The sequence below is a fragment of the Pteronotus mesoamericanus genome, unplaced genomic scaffold (genome assembly GCF_021234165.1).
Source record: "Pteronotus mesoamericanus isolate MK-2021 breed Mesoamerican mustached bat unplaced genomic scaffold, CSHL_Meso_final scaffold_137, whole genome shotgun sequence".
Taxonomy (NCBI): domain Eukaryota; kingdom Metazoa; phylum Chordata; class Mammalia; order Chiroptera; family Mormoopidae; genus Pteronotus; species Pteronotus mesoamericanus.
The window spans coordinates 6,806,319-6,830,303 of NW_026555306.1; the positions used below are offsets into that span (position 1 = coordinate 6,806,319).

General features: G+C 58.7%; 2 protein-coding genes across 2 annotated transcripts; both read left to right on the forward strand.

The window, feature by feature from the left end:
* Positions 1–9,454: 9,454 nt before the first annotated feature.
* On the forward strand, positions 9,455–12,604 carry LOC129082714 (sialic acid-binding Ig-like lectin 5). The gene is made up of 7 exons (XM_054588427.1): positions 9,455–9,501; positions 9,569–9,967; positions 10,157–10,432; positions 10,692–10,982; positions 11,269–11,359; positions 11,706–11,775; positions 12,434–12,604. Exons 1-7 carry the CDS (start codon positions 9,465–9,467, stop codon positions 12,599–12,601), a joined length of 1,332 nt encoding a protein of 443 aa, XP_054444402.1. The 5' UTR covers positions 9,455–9,464; the 3' UTR covers positions 12,602–12,604.
* A 9,041-nt stretch (positions 12,605–21,645) lies between these two features.
* Positions 21,646–23,543, forward strand: LOC129082715 (sialic acid-binding Ig-like lectin 10). The gene is made up of 5 exons (XM_054588428.1): positions 21,646–21,682; positions 21,750–22,148; positions 22,338–22,613; positions 22,873–23,163; positions 23,449–23,543. The coding sequence occupies exons 1-5, from the start codon at positions 21,646–21,648 to the stop codon at positions 23,541–23,543; spliced, it is 1,098 nt and encodes a 365-aa protein (XP_054444403.1).
* The last annotated feature ends 442 nt before the right edge of the window (positions 23,544–23,985 follow it).

Consider the following 23,985-nt stretch of genomic DNA (forward strand, 5'->3'; position numbering starts at 1 on the left):
GGTGTTTGCCTTTCCAAATGAACTACCTCCATTCCTTTCTCAGGTGAAAAACCTCACATTTCCCTCGTTGCATTGGGCGGCAGGCATCTCAGGGACACATTTAGTTCTTAATTTCAGAAACATGTTGTTCTAACTTCCTGATACTATTGGGTCTACTTGCCTACACGATTTGTGTTCTGCCTTATCAATTGCTACCTTAGCCTGGCCGGTGAGGCTGAGTTGTTCGGAGCGTCGCCCTCTAACCGAAAGGTTGCAGGTCATGTGCCTTGGTTGCCGAAGCGACCCCAGGTCTGGACATGTAGGGGGGCAACCAGTCGATGCCACCCTCTCACATCAAAGTTTCTCTCTCTCCCTTCCTCTCCCCCTGAAAGCAATGAAAGAACTGTCCTCGGGTGAGGATAAGGAAACTTGGTCTCTTACAAGGGCTGTGCAAGTGTAAGTTACCTCAGATTCTTAGTGAGACTATGAGGATCCAATCTCTACATGGAACAGACACATGTCAGAATTGTTGACAGATCTGCTTCTCACACTTAAGTGCGTCTCAAAACCATAATATGACGAGGAAACAAGGGGACCGTGCAGCTAACATCAAATGTGAGGTTCGGCTCACGTGGGGGTGCCTCTGAGTCTGTGGAGCGTCTTGCAAATTCTTCACCCCGGGGACACAGAGCTCTTGTCACCGCCTCTTTGTCAACACAGTGGTGTCTTCACAGATGGCCCTTCAGCCTCACTGATACATAGAGATTGGTGCCCTCATGTGTTGTAGAAGAAACTGCGTCTCCGGTTTGTAATTTCTAATACCAAGTGATATTAAGCATGTTTGCGTGGGCTTAGTTACCTTTATCTTTCTGACTGGGTGAAACGGCTCATTAAACCTTTGGCCGCTTCTTCAAATTATGGTAACACATGCTTAACAAAGACAGTTTTAATTTCCTGGGTCGGTGGCATGAATATCTGCCTGTTGCTGTGTGGCCAGCAGCACCGCCCATCTCTAGGACATGCGTCATTTTCCCCAAACTGACACGTCGTGCCTATAAAACACCACACAGTGTTTCCCCCAGGGTGGAAGGTGCCTCCCAGTTATTAGCTCCTTCCCAGAACCAGTAGCCATGAGCTGGGCTGTCATAATACCAGGTGAAATCTGGGAGAACGAAGGAGCAGGGCACAGAGACGCACAGGCCCTCCTGCACCGTCACGGACGGCTGTATTCTCAGGCTGGTCGTTCCTCCTGAGCCAGGGTCCCTGCAGGGAAAGGAGGGTCAGCGGCTGCCCGCCCCCCACCCACACCCCTCCCCTGGGGCACTCACCCGCCCACAGCAGGGGCGGCAGCAGCGGCAGCATCTCCGACAAGGACGGTGTCTGGGCTCCTGTGGCTGAAAGGAGAAGAGAGGCGGCGATGTGGGGGCCCAGGAAGCGCGTCTGACAGAACCGCAGGAGGTACATGGGGCCTCCCCGTCCACAGAAGAGAAACCTCAGAGCTGGAGCTCGTCCCCTCTGCACAGAGTGGGCGGCCTCCCCGCGGCCCAGAGACACCGGGGTCCTGGCCTCCACGTGTGGACCGGGAGGCCCCATCGGACCGAGGAGGGGGCAGCCGGGGCCTCCGCAGATCCGGGGCTGACGGGCAATGGGCCGGTCCGAGTCCTCCGGGCCGGGCCGGGAGCTGGCGGGCCCTGCGTTGGCCCTGGGGAGCGGGAGCGGTCGCGTCCCAGCCCGAGAGGCGCACACATGTCGTCGACGCATGTGGTTCTGCACCAGAGGCATCAGCCCTGCCCACTCAGGGGACATTTGTTCCTGCCTGGGCACCGTTGATTGTCACAGCTCGGGAGGAGGGCGTGACTGGACGTGCGTGGACAGGGCCTAGAGGCGTTTCTACACAGCCGGCACCGCGCAGGACGGCCTCCGGCAGCCAGGCCACGGGCCAGCAGTGAGAGGTCGAGAAGCCCCGGTCTCGTCCCCGGGGGCAGGCGGGCCCGGGCTGTGGCTGTGCGGCTGGGAAACAACAGTGATGGCCCCGCCGAAGGGTAGGAGGCAGCCATGGCCGGGCTCACGCAGCCATTCACGCGTTCCCTCCCTCCCTCCCTCCCTCCCGCCCTCTTTCACAGCCACAGAGGGAGCCTGCGCCCCGCGTGGGGCCAGAGGCCGCGGAGACCCAGCGCACCGTCCACGCCCTGAGATGGGCCCCACTTGGGGGAGGGACGGACGACCTCCGGGACCTGCCTGGTAGACGCTGTGGCAGTGAAACACAGCTGGGCGGGGACCGGCTGGTGGCCCCTGGGCCCCGAGAGCACACTGGACGTGGGGACTCCCAGGGGACAAGAAGGAGGACTCCCAGCTCTGGGCCGTCAACAGCGCGGAGGTGCCATCCAGACGGGGCGCAGCGCTCTGCCCCCTCCCTGCTCAGGGGGCCCCTGCGGGGGGACCCGCCGCCCTCCGTGGCCTCCAGGCCTGTCCTCGTTTCTCACGTCCCTGTCTCCTGCTTGTCCCCGCTGCCGGAGGCCACCCTGCCCCCCTCCCAGGGCCGTAGCTTCAGACAGCAGGACACCTGTCTGCCCTCCTTGCCTTCACTCGCTGACCGCCCTGCGGGGAGGCGGGCATGTCTGTTACCGCGTGCGGGGCGGGGACAGACACACGGGCGCTGACCCCTGGCTGGACGATGGGGGCAGAGTGCAGGGAGCTCCCGAACCTTCCCCCCTCCGCCCTGTGGAGGGTCAGCGGGGGCTGCAGGAGGGTGGCTTCAGCGGCTCCCGCCCCAGCCCTGGCCTTGCCCACACCCCTCTTCCCGGTCTCTGGTCCCCAGAACCCCTGGACACCAGCCACATGCTGAACGGGCCCCGGGCCCTTCATCAAGGCGCCCTCCCCCCAGGCCCGGGGTCCCCGGGACCAGCCCCGCACACCCTGTCCCGGCAGCAGCAGGGCCGCTGTGGTCCGGGGTCCTGGCGTCCCTGGGGCTGAACCTGGGGGAAGGTGGCGCTGCCGTCCTCGCCCCAGCTGAGCTGAGGCCTCCCTGGCCTGGACCAGCTCCCCCCTTCCCCGGTCTCTCTCACCTTCCGCAGGAGCAGCCCGCACACCGCCTGCCCCTACGCCCCTCGGCACCGGGACGCAGTGACTCCCGGGCACCAGCCAGTGCCAGGCTCGCAAGGTGAGCTCCTCTCTTTTGGCCGCCCCCACCCAGGGCAGCTGCACACCCGGTCCCCTGAGGCCTGGACGGCACCCAGGATGTGGCCCTGGGACATTTTGATCACCTCTTCACCCCATCTGGGCTGGAAGATTCCTACCGTCGGGCCTCGGTGAGGGCGGAGCTCGTGGCAGTTGATATGGAGCCAGTTAGATTGACTGGAGCATGTGAGTCCCTTACGGTCACTGCTGAGGGTAATCCTTTGGGGGGCTTGGATAATCCTTTCGAACGAAGTCTGCCTCTATCTAGATCCAGATTTATTTTTTATGTGACAGACTGAAGGATGAAATCCAGCCTCCTCTGCGGGGCTACATGTCCTGGGAGAGCAGACCCCAGACAGACTTCCAAGACCATGGCCCCACCCTGCCTCCCTTACCCCAGGTCCTAGCTGTGCTCACCGACTGCTCCTGCCAATACCGTTGCTGGGACCTCTCCCAGTTCCTTGCTTTGTCCCCAGTGTTACCGCTCCTGGGGATGTTTTCCCTCTCGTCTCTGCTTGACCAACTCCAGCTTTGCCCTCATGGTACATCTCAGAAGGAGTTTCTCCTGAGAAGCCTTTTCTCACTCCCCTCCCACCCCTGAGTGAACCCCAACATATTCTGCTTTAATAGTTTACATATTTATGTCCCTTCCCCAAACCCCAAACCATGAACTTCAGCTCCCCCGAGAGAGGAACTGTGTGTTCTTCCTCTTCTATTTTCCGGCATATATTAGACATGCAGTAAAAGTTTGGAGAACAAGAAAATGGGGGCAAGGGCAGAGATTTCCCAATGTTTCCTTCATGAATGCAATGCAAAGAAGCTGAAATGCACTTTTGTTTTGAAACAAGCAGGGAGCGAAGGTTCTACTGGAGGCCTTGGAAAGAACAGGGGGAGAAAGTTTGTCCATCTGCCACAGTGCCCTGTGAAGGCAGAGGCCGGGGGCTCGAACCCCGTGGTCTTCAACCGGGGAGGCTCTCCACCCACGGACATTTGGAAATGTCTGGAGATACAGTGGTTGTCAAAACAGGGCAGGGGACACTCCTGGCATCTCAAGGGTGGAGGTCAGGGACGCGGCTTAACATCCTACAATGCACAGGAGAGCTCACCGCCACCCAAAACAAAAAACCCCACTCGGCTCCAACATCAACAGCACTGAGGTCGATAGGCCGTGGCCCCAACCCGGCGGTGGGAGGGGCGGCGGTGGACGGGTGGACAGGCAGCGAACGTGCCTTGTCTGAGGGGGTGGTTTCTGAGCTGGGTCGCAGAGGATACGCACGTGCCGCAAAGGTGGAGAAAGGGGACATTATGACAGGGAGGGGGGAACCAGGTGAATTAAGTGCGGAACGGCAAGACGGGCCAGCAGGTTTTCAGGAGATGGCAGGGATGTGGCCGAGGTGTGTGTGGGTCGGGGGCTGAGAGAACAGTGTGACGAAGGTGAGGTTGTGGACATTCCTGACCACCTCCCTCTGGAAGCAAATCCTTGAGAGCGGCGGCCGTGGGGGGATGTCTCGCTGGGGGAGGGGCTGAGTGCGGGAAAGCTCCCTGCGCTGCTCGTGTTGTCTGCGGTGGGGAGGCTGGCACGAAGCGAGCTCCCTAAGGGAGCCGTCCTGGGGCGGCAGTCGGAGAGCCTTCGCAAGCACGTCCTCCCGCCTGTGGCTCAGCCAGGTGGGGCAGACAGACACCATCCTCAGAGGGGCAACACCCGACAGTGACCAGGAGGGCGGGCACATGGAACAGGAAGGAGCCCAGCCCCTTCCACTCCGGATGGTCGGATCTCCTCACCCCCAGTCCATCCATCTCCACACCGTGCCCCTCCTGGCTCCAAACTCGGGCCAGGAGCTTCTGAGGTCAGGCCCTTCCGCAGAGCTGGGAGGTGCGTCCCTGAGCTACGTCGGGACCCGGTTTCAGCACCGCGGACAGCGGCCGCGCCCCTGCCTGAGTCTCCCCAGGAGCCAGTGTCTCCTGGTGGATCGAGCGCCCCCTGGAGGCCAACCATCGAGCGGAGCCCGTGCAGAATGCGAGGGTCCTGGGCAAGAGCTGGGGACATCCCAGGTCAACGATGCTGGCTATTGGTGTCCTCACCTTCCAGGGGATGCCGCCTAACGCAGATGTGGGCCCTTTCCCCCACAGCGGTGTCGATCACGAGTCGGATGCTGCGCTAACTCATTCGATGGGAATAGCGAAGCTGGACTCGGCTCGTCCCCGGGGGAGAGCGCTCACCACTCACAGCGGCGTGCTTCTGACACTCTGCAGCTGTTCCCGACCTTAGGAGAGGTAAGGTTTGGCTTTAATTTTGCATCGGTCCCCCCGGCCAGCCGGATACCTCCCCGCATGCTTTCCAACTTTCCCCATCTGGCTGATTGTCACTCTTACAGTACAGGAAAGGCTTTCCCTTTTTCTGGGTTTTCACACTGTTCTGTCTGGAGCCTTCTGGTCTGTCGCTGGGTGGTCTCAGCCACCTCAAGGCCACTCCAGCTTCTGCCCAGACACTTCCTGCAGGTAGCAGCCCGGGCTGGCCTGGGTCCCACCGTCAAAAAGTAGCAGGAAGTGTGGGCCCTGAAAGGGCTGGAAAGAGGAACTTCAAGTCCCCCCAGCCTTTCCCTGTACGTGCCTCTCCTTGTAGCCCGCACTCAGCTCAGGAGAGCCCACGGGGGGGGCTGCTTCCTCCTCCCTTGTGGCCTCTCCAGCAGCCACGACCTCAAGGCATCAGGCCCCCCACACGACCCCTTATCTGACTCCCCCAAACCCTGGAATTCAGCTCACAAGCTGCTCAGCCACAGGGCCAGCATGGAATCGGATGCTGACCTCCCTCCTGTATTCCCTGGCAGGGCTGGGCGCTTCTAGAAAAGGAGGCATGAGAAAAACTTGAGCTCCTTTCCCCTTCAGCACCCGGGGGAGACCCTGGACACAGGATCCGGAAAGAAAGGGCCAGGCACAGAGAGCCCCGTCCCCCTCCCGCCACCCCTAACCCACCTCTGCACCTTCGGGAAGCACTCGGCCGCGTGGGCCCTGACTCACACAGAGAAACCAAGTCCTGGTCACCTCTCCCGTCAGGTCTTCCCAACTATTCCCTCTGGTTGGCAGTGAGTAGATCCAAGGAGAAGGAAACCCGATAAGGAATTCTCTTCGGCAAAATCAAAGCAAAACCTTACGCAACACTCTGCTGCTTGTGCGACGGCTTCACGGGGACCCGCGAAGGCTGTCGCTCGGCACGTCCTTGTCACCACCGTGCGGCTCAGCGCCGAGCGCACAGCTGGTCCACAGGGCCGTGGAGAGAGGCGCGTCCCTGCCTCCAAGGACTCCCTTTCCCTAGCGGGGACCCAGACACACAGCCAAGGACACTCGGCTTCTCAGCGCTCTCAGCCCCCTCCGATCCGTCCTCCATAGAGACGCCAGGGTGCATTCTGAAACCCAACGCTGTCATTTTTCTACTTCCCCGGTTTCATCTTTCCCCAGTTGCCCAAAGGAAAGAGACAAAACCATATAACACGGTCCCGGATTATCACTCAGTCAGCTTATTGGTCGCTAATGCTGACAACATGGCGCAAACCAAAACGCCAACCCGTGCACACAGACGCGCATGCATGTCTTCATCTAATCTATTTTTAAAAATTAAGGTAATAACATGGCCCTCATACAGATACAAAATATTGTTAAAGATTTTTTACTGTGCTTAATAGCAAATCTACCTTCTTTTCTAAGAAAAAGATTTTACTTATATATCTTTAGAGAGAGGGCAAGGGAGGGGAAAAGAAGGGGTGAGAAACATTGATGTGCTCGAGAGACATTGATTGGTCACCTGTCACGCGCCCCAACTAGGGACGGAACCCGCCAGCCAGCCATGTGCCCTGAGCAGGCATCAAACCGGTGACCTTTCTTTTCACGGGACGACACAGACCCGTTGAGCCACACCAGTCAGGGCAGATCTACTGTCTTAGCAATTATTTAAGAGCACGGTATTACCAACCACGGGCACTGTGTTGTGTGCCGGCGCCCACAACTTTCTCAGCTCGCATACCTGAAACTTCACACCTGATCAGCAGCAGCTCCCAGTTTATTTGTCTCGTGACTGAGAGGACCAGGCAGAAAGGGAAGAAGCACGGATTCACGTGGAGAACGTGAATGTTGAAGTGAGGTGACAATGCATGTGAGCCGGCCCGGTGGGGGGACTCAAGTGACCCCCAGACGACAGGGGCCTCTGTGTGTCCGTGGATAGAACTGTTTGCATGGTTGCCAGTTGTCCGTAAACCACAGCAGTGTAACACAGTTCAAAGGCACCTGAGGGCCGCAAGCAGACACACGGCCCTGGAAGTGTGTGTTCTAAAGGATGCAGAGTTCTCCGTTGCGGGAAGCCGGCTATCTCCTTCTGGCCTATTCTAATTTCCTTACCATTATTAAACAAATATTGATTGATCACCCAATATATGCCGAGCATGTTCCAAAGCAGTGTCAATCACCAGTAAGAACAGATACTAGACCCTTCATGAAACTTACATTTTAATGGCAGAAAACACAGGCAAAATAGAATTAAGTAGAATGATATGTTGTATTGATTGGTGAGGAAGAGCCTGGAGGAAAACAAAGCAGGAGAGTTACGTAGAAAATATGGGACATAATGTCTTTTTCATGGTGTGGTTTGTGGATGTTATTGAGAAGCTGATGTCTGAGCGTGCACACATGTGCGCTCACCACAGGTGCTTCACAGACACACGCAGCACTCGGAGAGGCGCGCTCACCCCCGGAGATCATAGACACACACAAATATACACATACACACACCCAGAGATCACAGGCACACAGGTATGCATATACACGCAGACAGTTCACAGACACATATACACATGCACACATAGATCCCACACATCCATATACAGGCACTCTTCCAAACACACACCCGGAAATACTCCTCTGACACGTACATAGAGACCGCAAACACACACATGACCTTGCACACAAAGATGCATGCGCCCATACTTTCCTCAACAACACACGCAGACACACCTGACACATAGAGAAACAACACAGACACACACAGACTCAGATATACACACACAACTTATGTAAAACACACATGGCACGAACGCACAAACGCTTCAGAAGGACACACACACACAGATACACACGGCAGGCCTCAGCCCCCTGGGTGCCCACATGGGCAGCTTTGCCCTCCGAAGACTCAGGCCTGGTCCTCAGGCCAACTAGACCCAACACCCCCGCAGGAGGAAAAGGCCAGGGAGGCTCCGGATTCCAAATCCTTCTCTGCCCTATCAGTGACCTTCTCATTCTGAGAAGCCACCCTGTGCCATGTGATGTCACCAACCCCCCAGACCCTGGGCCTGAGCCCCAGCAGCCCCCGAAGCCTCATCACCCCCCCTCCCCCGCCCCGAGGCCTCATCACCCCCCTGCTGGCCTGGGCGGGAACTGCGGCTGTGTGCACACTCAGACCAGCCACTGGGGGACGGACAGGGAGGTGGGACCATCTCTCCACCTCTGGAAAGACTGAGACCTGGCGGCAGGGCAGGGGGGAAGAGAAGTGGACACACCTGAAAGGAGCGGACACAGCAGGGCAGGGGTGCGATCAAGCCAGCAGGCCCAGGACCACCTGTGGGGTCACAGGCTGGAGACCCCCTCGGAGTCTCGGTCCTGTCCGCTCCGGCCATTCACACCGGGGAGCTCACCGTCCGCTGCCCAGAGCAACCGGGTTTCCTACAAGCCCCGGCCAGTTCCCCCATCAACAGGCCCAGGACCACCGGGCAGTGGCATGGCCTGGGGCCCCTCTGCCACTTCGGGTGTTGGGACACTCTCAGGGACAGGGACGAAGACTGCCACAGTCTCCCCTTTGACTCCGCGCCCCCGAGGGAGTAGAAGCCCCGATGGGCCGTGTGTCCACTCATCCGTCCCTCACCACCTGTGTCACCCAGAGGACCTACGTCACTTTCCACGCCTCGCCGTTCCCCCACCGCCCCTCCTGAGTCCCGCACGCGAGGGACGGATCCTCCGTCTCACACAGAAGCCGTGCCTGGCCAGGCAGCGCCTGCTTTCCTGTGTGGGCAGCAGCGCCAGACGGACCAACGAGGACAGGGACCAGGAGCGGTGGGTCGCGTCCTCCTCAGCGCGTGGGGCTGTCACGGGAACCCATCTGGAGCGTGGGAAGTAGAAGCGCTTCCTCTCCGAGGGCCGGGCCGCCGGGCCGCAGGGACGGCCCACTTCCTCGTCCGAGATCATCGCCTGTCTCACGTCCCCCCGGCTTCCGGTTGGGGCTTCCTCTCCGCTCAGCGGCGCTGAGGCTGCAGACACTTAGCCCCGAGATGCTGCCGCTGCTGCTGCTGCCCCTGCTGTGGGCCGGTGAGTGGCCCCGGGGAGGGCGTGTGACCTGGGGCGGGGGCAACGGCTGACGTGCCTTTCCCCGCAGGGGCCCTGGCCCAGGGTCCGGGATTCCAGCTGCAGGTGCAGGAGTCCGTGACGGTGCAGGCGGGCCAGTGCGTCTCCGTGCCCTGCACTGTGTCCTACCCCAGAATTGGCTGGACTGACTCCACCCCAGCTCACGGCTACTGGTTCCGGGAAGGGGACGACACAAACAAGCAGAAGCCTGTGGCCACGAACCACCCCAGCAGGACAGTGAAGGCGGAGACCAGGGACCGATTCCACCTCGTTGGGGATCCCCAGACCTATGACTGCTCCTTGCACATCAGAGACGCAAAGAGAAGCGACACAGGGAGATACTTCTTTAGGGTGGAGCGAGGGACTTGTGTGAAGGAGAATTACAAAGAGAACCTGCTCTTTGTAAATGTAACAAGCAAGACGGTTCAAGGTGAGGAGGCGTGGCTGGGTGCCCTGGGATCCTGGGCTGGGAAGGAGCCCCTTCTGCTCTTCCTGGGATGGACTCAGGGTGACCGGTGGGGACGGGACCCAGGGGCTGGCTTGGCACAGAGGCTGCAGTCAGGGGCACACGCAGAGACCCGACCTCCAGGGCCTGGGCCGTGGCCTCTCTTGTCTCCAGCTCCGGCACCCAAACCTGACATCCACCTCCAGGAGACCCTGGAATCTGGCCACCCCAAGAACATTACCTGTACAGTGTCATGGGACTGTAAGAAAGACCCACCACCCCAGCTGTCCTGGACGGGGGTCAACCGCACCCCCCTGGGTCCCCAGACTCAGAACTCCTCAGTGCTCACCCTCACACCGCAGCCTCAGGACCACGGCACCAACCTCACCTGTCGGGTGGCCTTGAAAGATGACCTGATCAGCGAGAGGACCATCCTGCTCAATGTGTCCTGTGAGTACCCGGAAAGGACACTGGTCCCTGATGGTGCAGGGTTTGGCGTGTGGGGTCTGCGTGAAGGATATTACGGTGTCCTGAGCAGCCCCAGGTAGAACCAGGGGGCCATGGGACGTCCGTCTGTTGAGCTCAGCAGCACAGGTCGGCCTCCCTGGAGCCTCCCTGACCCTCCTGGTGAAGAGTGAGCGGGAACACACCTGGGCCAGGGCCCTTGGGTTGCGGGCTCCTCTGACCCCTCTCCTGTTTCCCCTCACAGACGCCCCCCAGCTGCTGGGACCCTCTTGCTCGCGGGAGGACCAGGGTCTGCGCTGCAGCTGCTCCTCCCGAGCCCAGCCGGCCCCCTCGCTGCGCTGGCGGCTGGGGGAGACGCTGCTGGAGGGGAACCACAGCAACGCCTCCCACGCGGTCACCACGCACCCCGCGGGGCCCTGGGCCAACAGCTCCCTGAGCCTCCGTGGGGAGCTGAGTTCCAACCTCAGGCTCAGCTGCGAGGCCCAGAACGCCCACGGGAGACAGGCCGTGACTGTCCTGCTGCTGCCAGGACAGGGTGAGGCGGGGGGAGCCCCAGGGAAGGGGCGCACAGGCCGCGGACCTGGAAGACACTGAGTGGGACAGAAGTGGCCTGACTCAGGGCCAAGGGGACTGGAGGCCAGGCCCTGATGCGCTTGCCAGGGGAGGGGGCTGGGAGCCTCGAGGCTGCCATCATACGAAGGGGTGGGGACCAAGGAGGCCTGGATGGACGAGGGCAAGCTCGTCGGCAGGGATGGCAGGAGGCCGGATGCTCAGGTGTCTGCTAGGGAACAGGCGCTCACCCAGGTGTCTCGTCCCTGCAGAGAGACCAGCAGACAGGACGGGAGTGATTCTGGGGGCTCTCGGGGGAGCTGGTGCCACAGCCCTGCTCGCTGTCTGCCTCGGCCTCATCCTGTGAGTGAGCGCAGCCCCCAGGCTGGGCGAGGCCTCCGGAGGAGGTGCTGGGGGGTGTGGGCGGGGACTCGAAGATTCTCCCAAATGAACGCCCAGAGCCCGGACGAGGTGGCAAATCCAGGAAGAGGTGCAACGCTGAGGCGGCATCAGGAAGTTCGCCTCCTGACACCTTGGCCCGGTGTGGCCTGTGTTCCCCACGTCGGGTCCCAGCCGTCTGGGAGGAGGGACGTGTGTCCTTGTCGCGGTCCCTCCGCCGGGCGGCAGCCCCCACGTCCTGCCTCGGTGACCCCTTCCAGGCTCCCAGCCGAGAGCCTGCTGGGCTGAAGGGCCCTGTCTCTCTCCTCAGATGGAGGATCTACAGCAAGAAACGGGCAGGCAGCCCGCAGAGCGCAGAGAGCCAGGACGGCGTGTCCCAGGTGAGCGATGTGGGCAGTATTCCGCCCAGTGTCCCTACGGTGAAGAGAGGCGGTCCTCATCTCCCCCTGACTGGGTCCTCCCCCCATTTCCTGGCACAGCCCCTCGGGTTGAGAATTGTCTTCTCCTGCATCCCCAAGCCAGTGACTGACCCAGTCCTGTCCCAGTTCCCTTGTAGCAAAGCCTTTCTCCATTGGTTCCTCCCCTGCCAACCCCCCACTGTCTCTCTGGGGTCCCTGACCCACCTCCCTTCCCCCAACAATCCCCAAACACCTGTGATCTTCCTGGCTGTTTACACCAGCGACTCCCACAGAAATGGGATACGGAAAATATGTGTGACTGAGAACTTTCTTGTATTCGTGTTAAAATAGTAGAAAGGAACAGAAGATCAGCTATTTTTCTTGTAAAACAGGGGTAACATGGAGAGAGGTCATGAGAGTTAAGTGAGATTAGTAATGAGAACAAGCTATCGTGGTTCAAATGTTTTAATGGTACAAACGACTAAATGATTAATGACTGAGTGAATGAATGAATGATTGTGTAAGTGAAGGCCTGGGAAATGCGTGTGCAATGGAGAAAGGAATGAGAGCCCCTGAATTCCCACGATCCCCTCTGCAGACCCAAAGCCCGGCTCAGACGCCCTTCTCTCCTCCCACGCAGAGCCACCTGGATGCCCCCTCCGCCCCCGACCTGCCCCCGGCGGTGGCCGCCTCCGACTCAGAGCGTGAGCTCTATTACAATGCTCTCCATCTCCCCAACACGAAGCCACAGGACCCTCAGGCCCAGGAGACCACCCTGTACTCTGAGATCGCGATCCAGAAATGGTGACGCACCCCCGCCCACATGCACTTGTTGGAGCCCAGAAAAGGAATCTCTGAGAAGAAAGGTGTGTCAGGGACCGATTCTTAAACAGTGAACAGCCCTCTGAGCCAAAGGTCATGGATGGAGACATGAAGTTCCACGACGTTCCTTCGAGTGGCTGAAGCCACAGAGATTCCTGCGCTCCAATCCCGGCTCAGCTACTCACTGAGGGTATTACACCAGGCAAGTCACTACCTCTGCATGCCTCAGTTTCCCCCTCTGTAACATGGGGGATGATTTGATTAGGTACGTTGTTAAGGGAGCAAACATGCCCCACTGGCATTAAGTCCATCGAAATGTAGTAAGCTCACCTCACCAGAGAGAGTTGTCAGTGTTGGCTCTACCTCTATCCTCTGTTTGTTTGAGTATTTTCATGAACAGGTATTATTTTAAAAATATTTTTTTTCTAAATGTAGCTCTTTGGCAGGAGAAGTTATTTCCCGACACATGTATCTAACAAAGGAGTCATCCAGAGTATATAAAGAGTATACGAAGATCTTCCAAAAGTCAGTAAGAAAAAGGCAGACAAACCAATAGAAACACGAGATGTTCAAAGGGCCAATGACCACCTAGGAGGGCAGCTGACAGGGAACAGCAAACAGAAACTGCCGCGCTCTGTGCCTGCCCAGCCACCGCACTGGCGAAAATACTAAAAGGAATATAACAAAGGTCACGTGTTGAGAACACTGCATTAAAGGAAAATAGCCAGTCACAGAAAGACAGATCCTGCTTGATCCCAGTTACACATGGTATCTGATGTCAGGAAACTCTTAGAAACAGAGGACACAGGGAACTCCAGGAAGGGAAACATAGGAAGTTGCTTCAGAGATTCAGTTTTTCAGGATGAGGATATTCTAGAGAATGATGGACAACCACGTGCATAGAGTCAACACCACTGTACCGTGCACTTTAGAACAGCTGTGCATTTCATGCTTTTAAACCACAATAAATAAAAGTAACATGTAGTCGTTACCATGGGCTTGAGGCTGGGGGAGGGGGGGGGCTGTTAGTGTTTGAAGGGGACAGAATTTCATTTCTGGAGGATGAAGAAGCTCTAGAGATGGACGGCGGTGATGGTTGCACAGAGTGAGTGTATTCACTAATTGTACACTTAAGAATGTTTAAAAGAGAAAATATCTTGTGTATGCTTTATCCCCCCAAAAATAAATAAGTTAAAGACAATGAAGTGTTGCTTAGGATGGGGAGCCACTGGAACCCTGGGACCCTGCTGGAGGGAAGGGGAGCTGGGACAGCCACTTGGGAAACACTGCGCGTTCGAGCCAGCCATTGCCCTCCGGGGGGCGAACCCGACAGAATTGCCTGCAAACGCCCATGAGCCGCACACCAGGGTGTCCCCGCAGCGCTCCCTGGGATGGCTGAGCAGTGGGACCTCCCCCAAGTCCCATCGGCAGGTCCACACATTGCAGGTTATCTGTGCAGTGACAGAAGCAAAGAACAGCTCCACACAATAAGCGTGAACCCTACAAACACGTTGAGGAAGAAGGCCAGACCCAAAGAGCCCGTGCCACGGGACACCGCTGACAGGAGGTCCAGAAACAGACAGCACTGATCTTTGGTGTCGGGAATCTGGAGACTGGCTACCCTCAGGGAAGTGACTGGAAGCAGGCAGTGGGGTCTCCCGTCCCAGCTGAGCTGAGGCCTCCCCGGCCTGGACTAGCTCCTCCCCCTTCCCCGGCCTCTCTCTCACCTCCCACCAGGGGCAGCCTGCACACCAGCCGCCTATGCCCCTTGGAACATAGACACGGGGACATCGGGGCGCCAGCAAATGCCACACTCGAAAGCTGAGCTCCCCTCGTACAGCAGCCCCCACCCAGGCACCTCCACACTCGGCCCTCTGAGGGCTGGAGGGGACCCAGGACGTGACCCTGGGATATTTGGATCACCTTCTGTTCACCCCATCGGGGAGGGAGGATTCCTACCAGGGGGTCACGTGAGGGTGGAGCTCGTGACAGTTCACACGGAGCCAATGAGATTGACAGCAGTGTGAGTCCCCTGCGGGCACAGCTCGGGGGCAGGGACCACACCTCTTGCACCCGCAAGGACTGCTCTCTCGGGAGCAGCAGAAACGAGTCGGGCTCTGGGGGGAGGGTCTGCAGGGAGCCGGTCTCCGGTGCCCGTGGGAGGCCTGGACGCGCCTGCTTGTGTGGTTCTGCAGGTCGACTGGGAACTCAGCTCAGGGCTGCGGAACCACGTGCCCGGGACTGGGCGGCTCCAGCAACAGATGCCTTTCTCACGGTTTTAACGGCTGGGAAGTCCACGTTTGTGGTGTCGGCAGATCTGCTTCCTGGTGTGAGCCCACCTCCAAGGCCTGCTGGTGCCTGTCTTCTCTTTGTCCTCCCCTGGCCTTTTCTTTCTCTCTTGTTTTTGCTTTTGCATGTGGGGAGAGAAAGGGGAGATTGCTTTCTCTTTCTTTTCTTATAAGGCCATCAACCTGAAGGGGAACCCTCAGGAACTCCTTTAATCTCAATTATTCTGAAATAACATTCATGTCAGGAGATAAAGCTTGTACGTATGAATTTGGGGGAACCTAATATGGTCCATAGCATTCAGGCTCCATGGGGTCTCTGCATTCCTTCCATCCTTGTCCTTATTGTAGGCTGTCCCATACCTGCCATGGGAGAGCCGGTCTTCCCTTATTGTGATAGTTTCCGTCCCCTCTTTGCAATAATCTCATTTTTCTTATTGCAATGATCGTTTCCCTAAAACCCTCACCTGAGGATGTGCTTTAATTGATTTTCGAGAAAGGGTGGGGCAGAGAGACAGAGAGAGAGAAACATTGGTTGATGCCTCCCAAGCTTGTAAACTTGATACGTGCCCAGACCAGGACCCGAACCTGCAATGTTCTGGTGTATGAGACGATGCTGCAACCAGCTAAGCCACTTGCCAGGGCTTGCAATGATCCTTTTGAATAAAGTCTCCCTTTATCTAGATCCAGATGTATTTTTTACATGACAGACTGAAGACTGAAGCCCAGCCTCCTCTGCGGGGCTACATGTCTTTGGAGAGCGGACCCCAGACAGACGTTCAGGGCATGGCCCCACCTTGCCTCCCTTACCCCAGGTCCCAGCTACTGCACACCGACTGCTCCTGCCCAGTCGGCTGCCAGGACCTCTCCCAGCTCCTTGCTCTGTGCCTGATGTTACCACGGCCAGGGATGCTTTCCCTCTCGTCTCTGCTTGGCCAACTCCTGCTTCACCCTCATAGTGCATCTCAAAAGGAGTTTCTCCTGAGAAGCCTTTTCTCACTCCCTTTCCACCCCTGAGACAGAGGTCAGAGCTCTTGTCCTTGGACCTCCAGGCCATGGAAACCTCATCACATTGCGCTTTAATAGTTTACATATTTATGTCTCTTCCCCAAACCCCAAACCATGAACTCGAGCTCCCCTGAGGGAGGAACTGTGTCTTCTTCCTCTTACTGTTTCCCTCATATACTAGACATGCAGTAAAAGTTTGGAGAACAAGAAAATGGGGAGAAATATAGGGATTTCCCAATGTTTCCTTCATGAATGCGATGCAAAGGAGCTGAAATACAGTTTTGTTTTGAAACAAGTTGGGAAGGAAGGTTCCTGCGGTGGCCTTGAAAAGAAGAAGTAGAGAACGTTTGTCCATCTGCCACAGTGCCCCTGTGAAGGCAGAGGCCGGGGGCTCGAACCCCGTGGTCCTCAACCGGGGAGGCTCTCCACCCACGGACATTTGGAAATGCCTGGAGATACAGTGGTTGTCAAAACAGGGCAGGGGACACTCCTGGCATCTCAAGGGTGGAGGCCAGGGACGCGGCTTAACATCCTACAATGCACAGGAGAGCTCACCGCCACCCAAAACAAAAAACCCCACTCGGCTCCAACATCAACAGCACTGAGGTCGATAGGCCGTGGCCCCAACCCGGCGGTGGGAGGGGCGGCGGTGGACGGGTGGACAGGCAGCGAACGTGCCTTGTCTGAGGGGGTGGTTTCTGAGCTGGGTCGCAGAGGATACGCACGTGCCGCAAAGGTGGAGAAAGGGGACATTATGACAGGGAGGGGGAACCAGGTGAATTAAGTGCGGAACGGCAAGACGGGCCAGCAGGTTTTCAGGAGATGGCAGGGATGTGGCCGAGGTGTGTGTGGGTCGGGGGCTGAGAGAACAGTGTGACGAAGGTGAGGTCGTGGACATTCCTGACCACCTCCCTCTGGAAGCAAATCCTTGAGAGCGGCGGCCGTGGGGGGATGTCTCGCTGGGGGAGGGGCTGAGTGCGGGAAAGCTCCCTGCGCTGCTCGTGTTGTCTGCGGTGGGGAGGCTGGCACGAAGCGAGCTCCCTAAGGGAGCCGTCCTGGGGCGGCAGTCGGAGAGCCTTCGCAAGCACGTCCTCCCGCCTGTGGCTCAGCCAGGTGGGGCAGACAGACACCATCCTCAGAGGGGCAACACCCGACAGTGACCAGGAGGGCGGGCACATGGAACAGGAAGGAGCCCAGCCCCTTCCACTCCGGATGGTCGGATCTCCTCACCCCCAGTCCATCCATCTCCACACCGTGCCCCTCCTGGCTCCAAACTCGGGCCAGGAGCTTCTGAGGTCAGGCCCTTCCGCAGAGCTGGGAGGTGCGTCCCTGAGCTACGTCGGGACCCGGTTTCAGCACCGCGGACAGCGGCCGCGCCCCTGCCTGAGTCTCCCCAGGAGCCAGTGTCTCCTGGTGGATCGAGCGCCCCCTGGAGGCCAACCATCGAGCGAGCCCGTGCAGAATGCGAGAACCCTGGACAAGAGCTGGGGACATCCCAGGTCAACGATGCTGGTTATTGGTGTCCTCACCTTCCAGGGGATGCCGCCTAACGCAGATGTGGGCCCTTTCCCCCACAGCGGTGTCGATCACGAGTCGGATGCTGCGCTAACTCATTCGATGGGAATAGCGAAGCTGGACTCGGCTCGTCCCCGGGGGAGAGCGCTCACCACTCACAGCGGCGTGCTTCTGACACTCTGCAGCTGTTCCCGACCTTAGGAGAGGTAAGGTTTGGCTTTAATTTTGCATCGGTCCCCCTGACCAGCCGGATACCTCCCCGCATGCTTTCCAACTTTCCCCATCTGGCTGATTGTCACTCTTACAGTACAGGAAAGGCTTTCCCTTTTTCTGGGTTTTCACACTGTTCTGTCTGGAGCCTTCTGGTCTGTCGCTGGGTGGTCTCAGCCACCTCAAGGCCACTCCAGCTTCTGCCCAGACACTTCCTGCAGGTAGCAGCCCGGGCTGGCCTGGGTCCCACCGTCAAAAAGTAGCAGGAAGTGTGGGCCCTGAAAGGGCTGGAAAGAGGAACTTCAAGTCCCCCCAGCCTTTCCCTGTACGTGCCTCTCCTTGTAGCCCGCACTCAGCTCAGGAGAGCCCACGGGGGGGCTGCTTCCTCCTCCCTTGTGGCCTCTCCAGCAGCCACGACCTCAAGGCATCAGGCCCCCCCACACGACCCCTTATCTGACTCCCCCAAACCCTGGAATTCAGCTCACAAGCTGCTCAGCCACAGGGCCAGCATGGAATCGGATGCTGACCTCCCTCCTGTATTCCCTGGCAGGGCTGGGCGCTTCTAGAAAAGGAGGCATGAGAAAAACTTGAGCTCCTTTCCCCTTCAGCACCCGGGGGAGACCCTGGACACAGGATCCGGAAAGAAAGGGCCAGGCACAGAGAGCCCCGTCCCCCTCCCGCCACCCCTAACCCACCTCTGCACCTTCGGGAAGCACTCGGCCGCGTGGGCCCTGACTCACACAGAGAAACCAAGTCCTGGTCACCTCTCCCGTCAGGTCTTCCCAACTATTCCCTCTGGTTGGCAGTCAGTAGATCCAAGGAGAAGGAAACCCGATAAGGAATTCTCTTCGGCAAAATCAGAGCAAAACCTTACGCAACACTCTGCTGCTTGTGCGACGGCTTCACGGGGACCCGCGAAGGCTGTCACTCGGCACGTCCTTGTCACCACCGTGCGGCTCAGCGCCGAGCGCACAGCTGGTCCACAGGGCCGTGGAGAGAGGCGCGTCCCTGCCTCCAAGGACTCCCTTTCCCTAGCGGGGACCCAGACACACAGCCAAGGACACTCGGCTTCTCAGCGCTCTCAGCCCCCTCCGATCCGTCCTCCATAGAGACGCCAGGGTGCATTCTGAAACCCAACGCTGTCATTTTTCTACTTCCCCGGTTTCATCTTTCCCCAGTTGCCCAAAGGAAAGAGACAAGCCATATAACACGGTCCCGGGGTATCACTCAGTCAGCTTATTGGTCGCTAATGCTGACAACATGGCGCAAACCAAAACGCCAACCCGTGCACACAGACGCGCATGCATGTCTTCATCTAATCTATTTTTAAAAATTAAGGTAATAACATGGCCCTCATACAGATACAAAATATTGTTAAAGATTTTTTACTGTGCTTAATAGCAAATCTACCTTCTTTTCTAAGAAAAAGATTTTACTTATATATCTTTAGAGAGAGGGCAAGGGAGGGGAAAAGAAGGGGTGAGAAACATTGATGTGCTCGAGAGACATTGATTGGTCACCTGTCACGCGCCCCAACTAGGGACGGAACCCGCCAGCCAGCCATGTGCCCTGAGCAGGCATCAAACCAGTGACCTTTCTTTTCACGGGACGACACAGACCCGTTGAGCCACACCAGTCAGGGCAGATCTACTGTCTTAGCAATTATTTAAGAGCACGGTATTACCAACCACGGGCACTGTGTTGTGTGCCGACCCCACAACTTTCTCAGCTCGCATACCTGAAACTTCACACCTGATCAGCAGCAGCTCCCAGTTTATTTGACTCGTGACTGAGAGGACCAGGCAGAAAGGGAAGAAGCACGGATTCACGTGGAGAACGTGAATGTTGAAGTGAGGTGGCAATGCATGTGAGCCGGCCCGGTGGGGGGACTCAAGTGACCCCCAGACGACAAGGGCCTCTGTGTGTCCGTGGATAGAACTGTTTGCATGGTTGCCAGTTGTCCGTAAACCACAGCAGTGTAACACAGTTCAAAGGCACCTGAGGGCCGCAAGCAGACACACGCCCCTGGAAGTGTGTGTTCAAAAGGATGCAGAGTTCTCCTTTGCAGGAAGCCGGCTATCTCCTTCTGGCCTATTCTAAATTTCCTTACCATTATTAAACAAATATTGATTGATCACCCAATATATGCCGAGCATGTTCCAAAGCAGTGTCAATCACCAGTAAGAACAGATACTAGACCCTTCATGAAACTTACATTTTAATGGCAGAAAACACAGGCAAAATAGAATTAAGTAGAATGATATGTTGTATTGATTGGTGAGGAAGAGCCTGGAGGAAAACAAAGCAGGAGAGTTACGTAGAAAATATGGGACATAATGTCTTTTTCATGGTGTGATTTGTGGATGTTATTGAGAAGCTGGTGTCTGAGTGTGCACACATGTGCGCTCACCACAGGCGCTTCACAGACACACGCAGCACTCGGAGAGGCGCGCTCACCCCCGGAGATCATAGACACACACACATATACACATACACACACCCAGAGATCACAGGCACACAGGTATGCATATACACGCAGACAGTTCACAGACACATATACACATGCACACATAGATCCCACACATCCATATACAGGCACTCTTCCAAACACACACCCAGAAATACTCCTCTGACACGTACATAGAGACCGCAAACACACACATGACCTTGCACACAAAGATGCATGCGCCCATACCTTCCTCAACAACACACGCGGACACACCTGACACATAGAGAAACAACACAGACACACACAGACTCAGATATACACACACAACTTATGTAAAACACACATGGCACGAACGCACAAACGCTTCAGAAGGACACACACACACAGATACACACGGAGGGCTCAGCCCCCTGGGTGCCCACATGGGCAGCTTTGCCCTCCGAAGACTCAGGCCTGGTCCTCAGGCCAACTAGACCCAACACCCCCGCAGGAGGAAAAGGCCAGGGAGGCTCCAGATTCCAAATCCTTCTCTGCCCTATCAGTGACCTTCTCATTCTGAGAAGCCACCCTGTGCCATGTGATGTCACCAACCCCCAGACCCTGGGCCTGTGCCCAACCCCAGCCTATCAGCCCCCCGCCCAGGCCTCATCACCCCCCTGCTGGCCTGGGCGGGAACTGCGGCTGTGTGCACACTCAGACCAGCCACTGGGGGACGGCCGGGGAGGTGGGGCCATCTCTCCACCTCTGGAAAGACTGAGACCTGGCGGCAGGGCAGGGGGGAAGAGAAGTGGACACACCTGAAAGGAGCGGACACAGCTGGGCAGGGGTGTGATCAGGCCAGCAGGCCCAGGACCACCTGTGGGGTCACAGGCTGGAGACCCCCCCGGGGTCTCGGTCCTGTCTGCTCCGGCCATTCACACCGGGGAGTTCACCGTCCGCTGCCCAGAGCAACCGGGTTTCCTACAAGCCCCGGCCAGTTCCCCCATCATCAGGCCCAGGACCACCGGGCGGTGGCATGGCCTGGGGCCCCTCTGCCACTTCGGGTGTTGGGGACAGTCTCAGGGACAGGGACGAAGACTGCCACAGTCTCCCCTTTGACTCCGCGCCCCCGAGTGAGTAGAAGCCCCGATGGGCCGTGTGTCCACTCATCCGTCTCTCACCATCTGTGTCACCCAGAGGACCTACGTCACTTTCCACGCCTCGCCGTTCCCCCACCGCCCCTCCTGAGTCCCGCACGCGAGGGATGGATCCTCCGTCTCACACAGAAGCCGTGCCTGGCCAGGAAGCGCTTGCTTTCCTGTGTGGGCAGCAGCACCAGAGGGACCAGCGAGGACAGGGACCAGGAGCCGTGGGTCGCGTCCTCCTCAGCGCGTGGGGCTGTCACGGGGACCCATCTGGAGCGTGCGAAGTGGAAGCGCTTCCTCTCCGAGGGCCAGGCAGCCGGGCTGCACGGACAGCCCACTTCCTCCTCCGAGATCATCGCCTTTCTCACGTCCCCCCGGCTTCCGGTTGAGGCTTCCTCTCCGCTCAGCGGCGCTGAGGCTGCAGACACTTAGCCCGGAGATGCTGCCGCTGCTGCTGCTGCCCCTGCTGATGGCCGGTGAGTGGCCCCGGGGAGGGCGTGTGACCTGGGGCGGGGACAACGGCTGACGTGCCTTTCCCCGCAGGGGCCCTGGCCCATGGTCCGGGATTCCAGCTGCAGGTGCAGGAGTCCGTGACGGTGCAGGAGGGCCAGTGCGTCTCCGTGCCCTGCACTGTGTCCTACCCCAGAATTGGCTGGACTGACTCCACCCCAGCTCACGGCTACTGGTTCTGGGAAGGGGACGACACAAACAACGAGGAGCCTGTGGCCACGAACAACCGCACCAGGACAGTGAAGAAGGCGGCCAGAGGCCGATTCCACCTCGTCGGGGATCCCCAGACCTATGACTGCTCCTTGCACATCAGAGACGCACAGATAATCGACACAGGGAGATACTTCTTTAGGGTGGAGCGAGGGTCTTGTGTGAAGGAGAATTACAAAGAGAACCTGCTCTTTGTAAATGTAACAAGCAAGACAGTTCAAGGTGAGGAGGCGTGGCTGGGTGCCCTGGGATCCTGGGCTGGGAAGGAGCCCCTTCTGCTCTTCCTGGGATGGACTCAGGGTGACCGGTGGGGACAGGACCCAAGGGCTGGCTTGGCACAGAGGCTGCAGTCAGGGGCACACGCAGAGACCCGACCTCCAGGGCCTGGGCCGTGGTCTCTCTTGTCTCCAGCTCCGGCACCCAAACCTGACATCCACCTCCAGGAGACCCTGGAATCTGGCCACCCCAAGAACATTACCTGTACAGTGTCATGGGACTGTAAGAAAGACCCACCACCCCAGCTGTCCTGGACGGGGGTCAACCGCACCCTCCTGGGTCCCCAGACTCAGAACTCCTCAGTGCTCACCCTCACACCGCAGCCTCAGGACCACGGCACCAACCTCACCTGTCGGGTGGCCTTGAAAGATGACCTGATCAGCGAGAGGACCATCCTGCTCAATGTGTCCTGTGAGTACCCGGAAAGGACACTGGTCCCTGATGGTGCAGGGTTTGGCGTGTGGGGTCTGCGTGAAGGATATTACGGTGTCCTGAGCAGCCCCAGGTAGAACCAGGGGGCCATGGGACGTCCGTCTGTTGAGCTCAGCAGCACAGGTCGGCCTCCCTGGAGCCTCCCTGACCCTCCTGGTGAAGAGTGAGCGGGAACACACCTGGGCCAGGGCCCTTGGGTTGCGGGCTCCTCTGATCCCTCTCCTGTTTCCCCTCACAGATGCCCCCCAGCTGCTGGGACCCTCTTGCTCGCGGGAGGACCAGGGTCTGCGCTGCAGCTGCTCCTCCCGAGCCCAGCCGGCCCCCTCGCTGCGCTGGCGGCTGGGGGAGACGCTGCTGGAGGGGAACCACAGCAACGCCTCCCACGCGGTCACCACGCACCCCGCGGGGCCCTGGGCCAACAGCTCCCTGAGCCTCCGTGGGGAGCTGAGTTCCAACCTCAGGCTCAGCTGCGAGGCCCAGAACGCCCACGGGAGACAGGCCGTGACTGTCCTGCTGCTGCCAGGACAGGGTGAGGCGGGGGAGCCCCAGGGAAGGGGCGCACAGGCCGCGGACCTGGAAGACACTGAGTGGGACAGAAGTGGCCTGACTCAGGGCCAAGGGGACTGGAGGCCAGGCCCTGATGCGCTTGCCAGGGGAGGGGGCTGGGAGCCTGGAGGCTGCCATCATACGAAGGGGTGGGGACCAAGGGGTCTTGGACAGACGGGGGCAAGCTCGTCGGCAGGGATGGCAGGAGGCCGTATGCTCAGGTGTCTGCTAGGGAACAGGCGCTCACCCAGGTGTCTCGTCCCTGCAGAGAGACCAGCAGACAGGACGGGAGTGATTCTGGGGGCTCTCGGGGGAGCTGGTGCCACAGCCCTGCTCGCTGTCTGCCTCGTCCTCATCCTGTGAGTGAGCGCGGCCCCCAGGCTGGGCGAGGCCTCAGGAGGAGGTGCTGGGGGGTGTGGGCGGGGACTCGAAGAATCTTCCAAATGAACGCCCAGAGCCCGGACGAGGTGGCAAATCCAGGAAGAGGTGCAACGCTGAGGCGGCATCAGGAAGTTCGCCTCCTGACACCTTGGCCCGGTGTGGCCTGTGTTCCCCACGTCGGGTCCCAGCCGTCTGGGAGGAGGGACGTGTGTTCCTGTCGTGGTCCCCCCGCCGGGCAGCAGCCCCCACGTCCTGCCTCGGTGACCCCTTCCAGGCTCCCAGCTGAGAGCCTGCTGGGCTGAAGGGCCCTGTCTCTCTCCTCAGATGGAGGATCTACAGCAAGAAACGGGCAGGCAGCCCGCAGAGCGCAGAGAGCCAGGACGGCGTGTCCCAGGTGAGCGACGTGGGCAGCATTCCGCCCAGT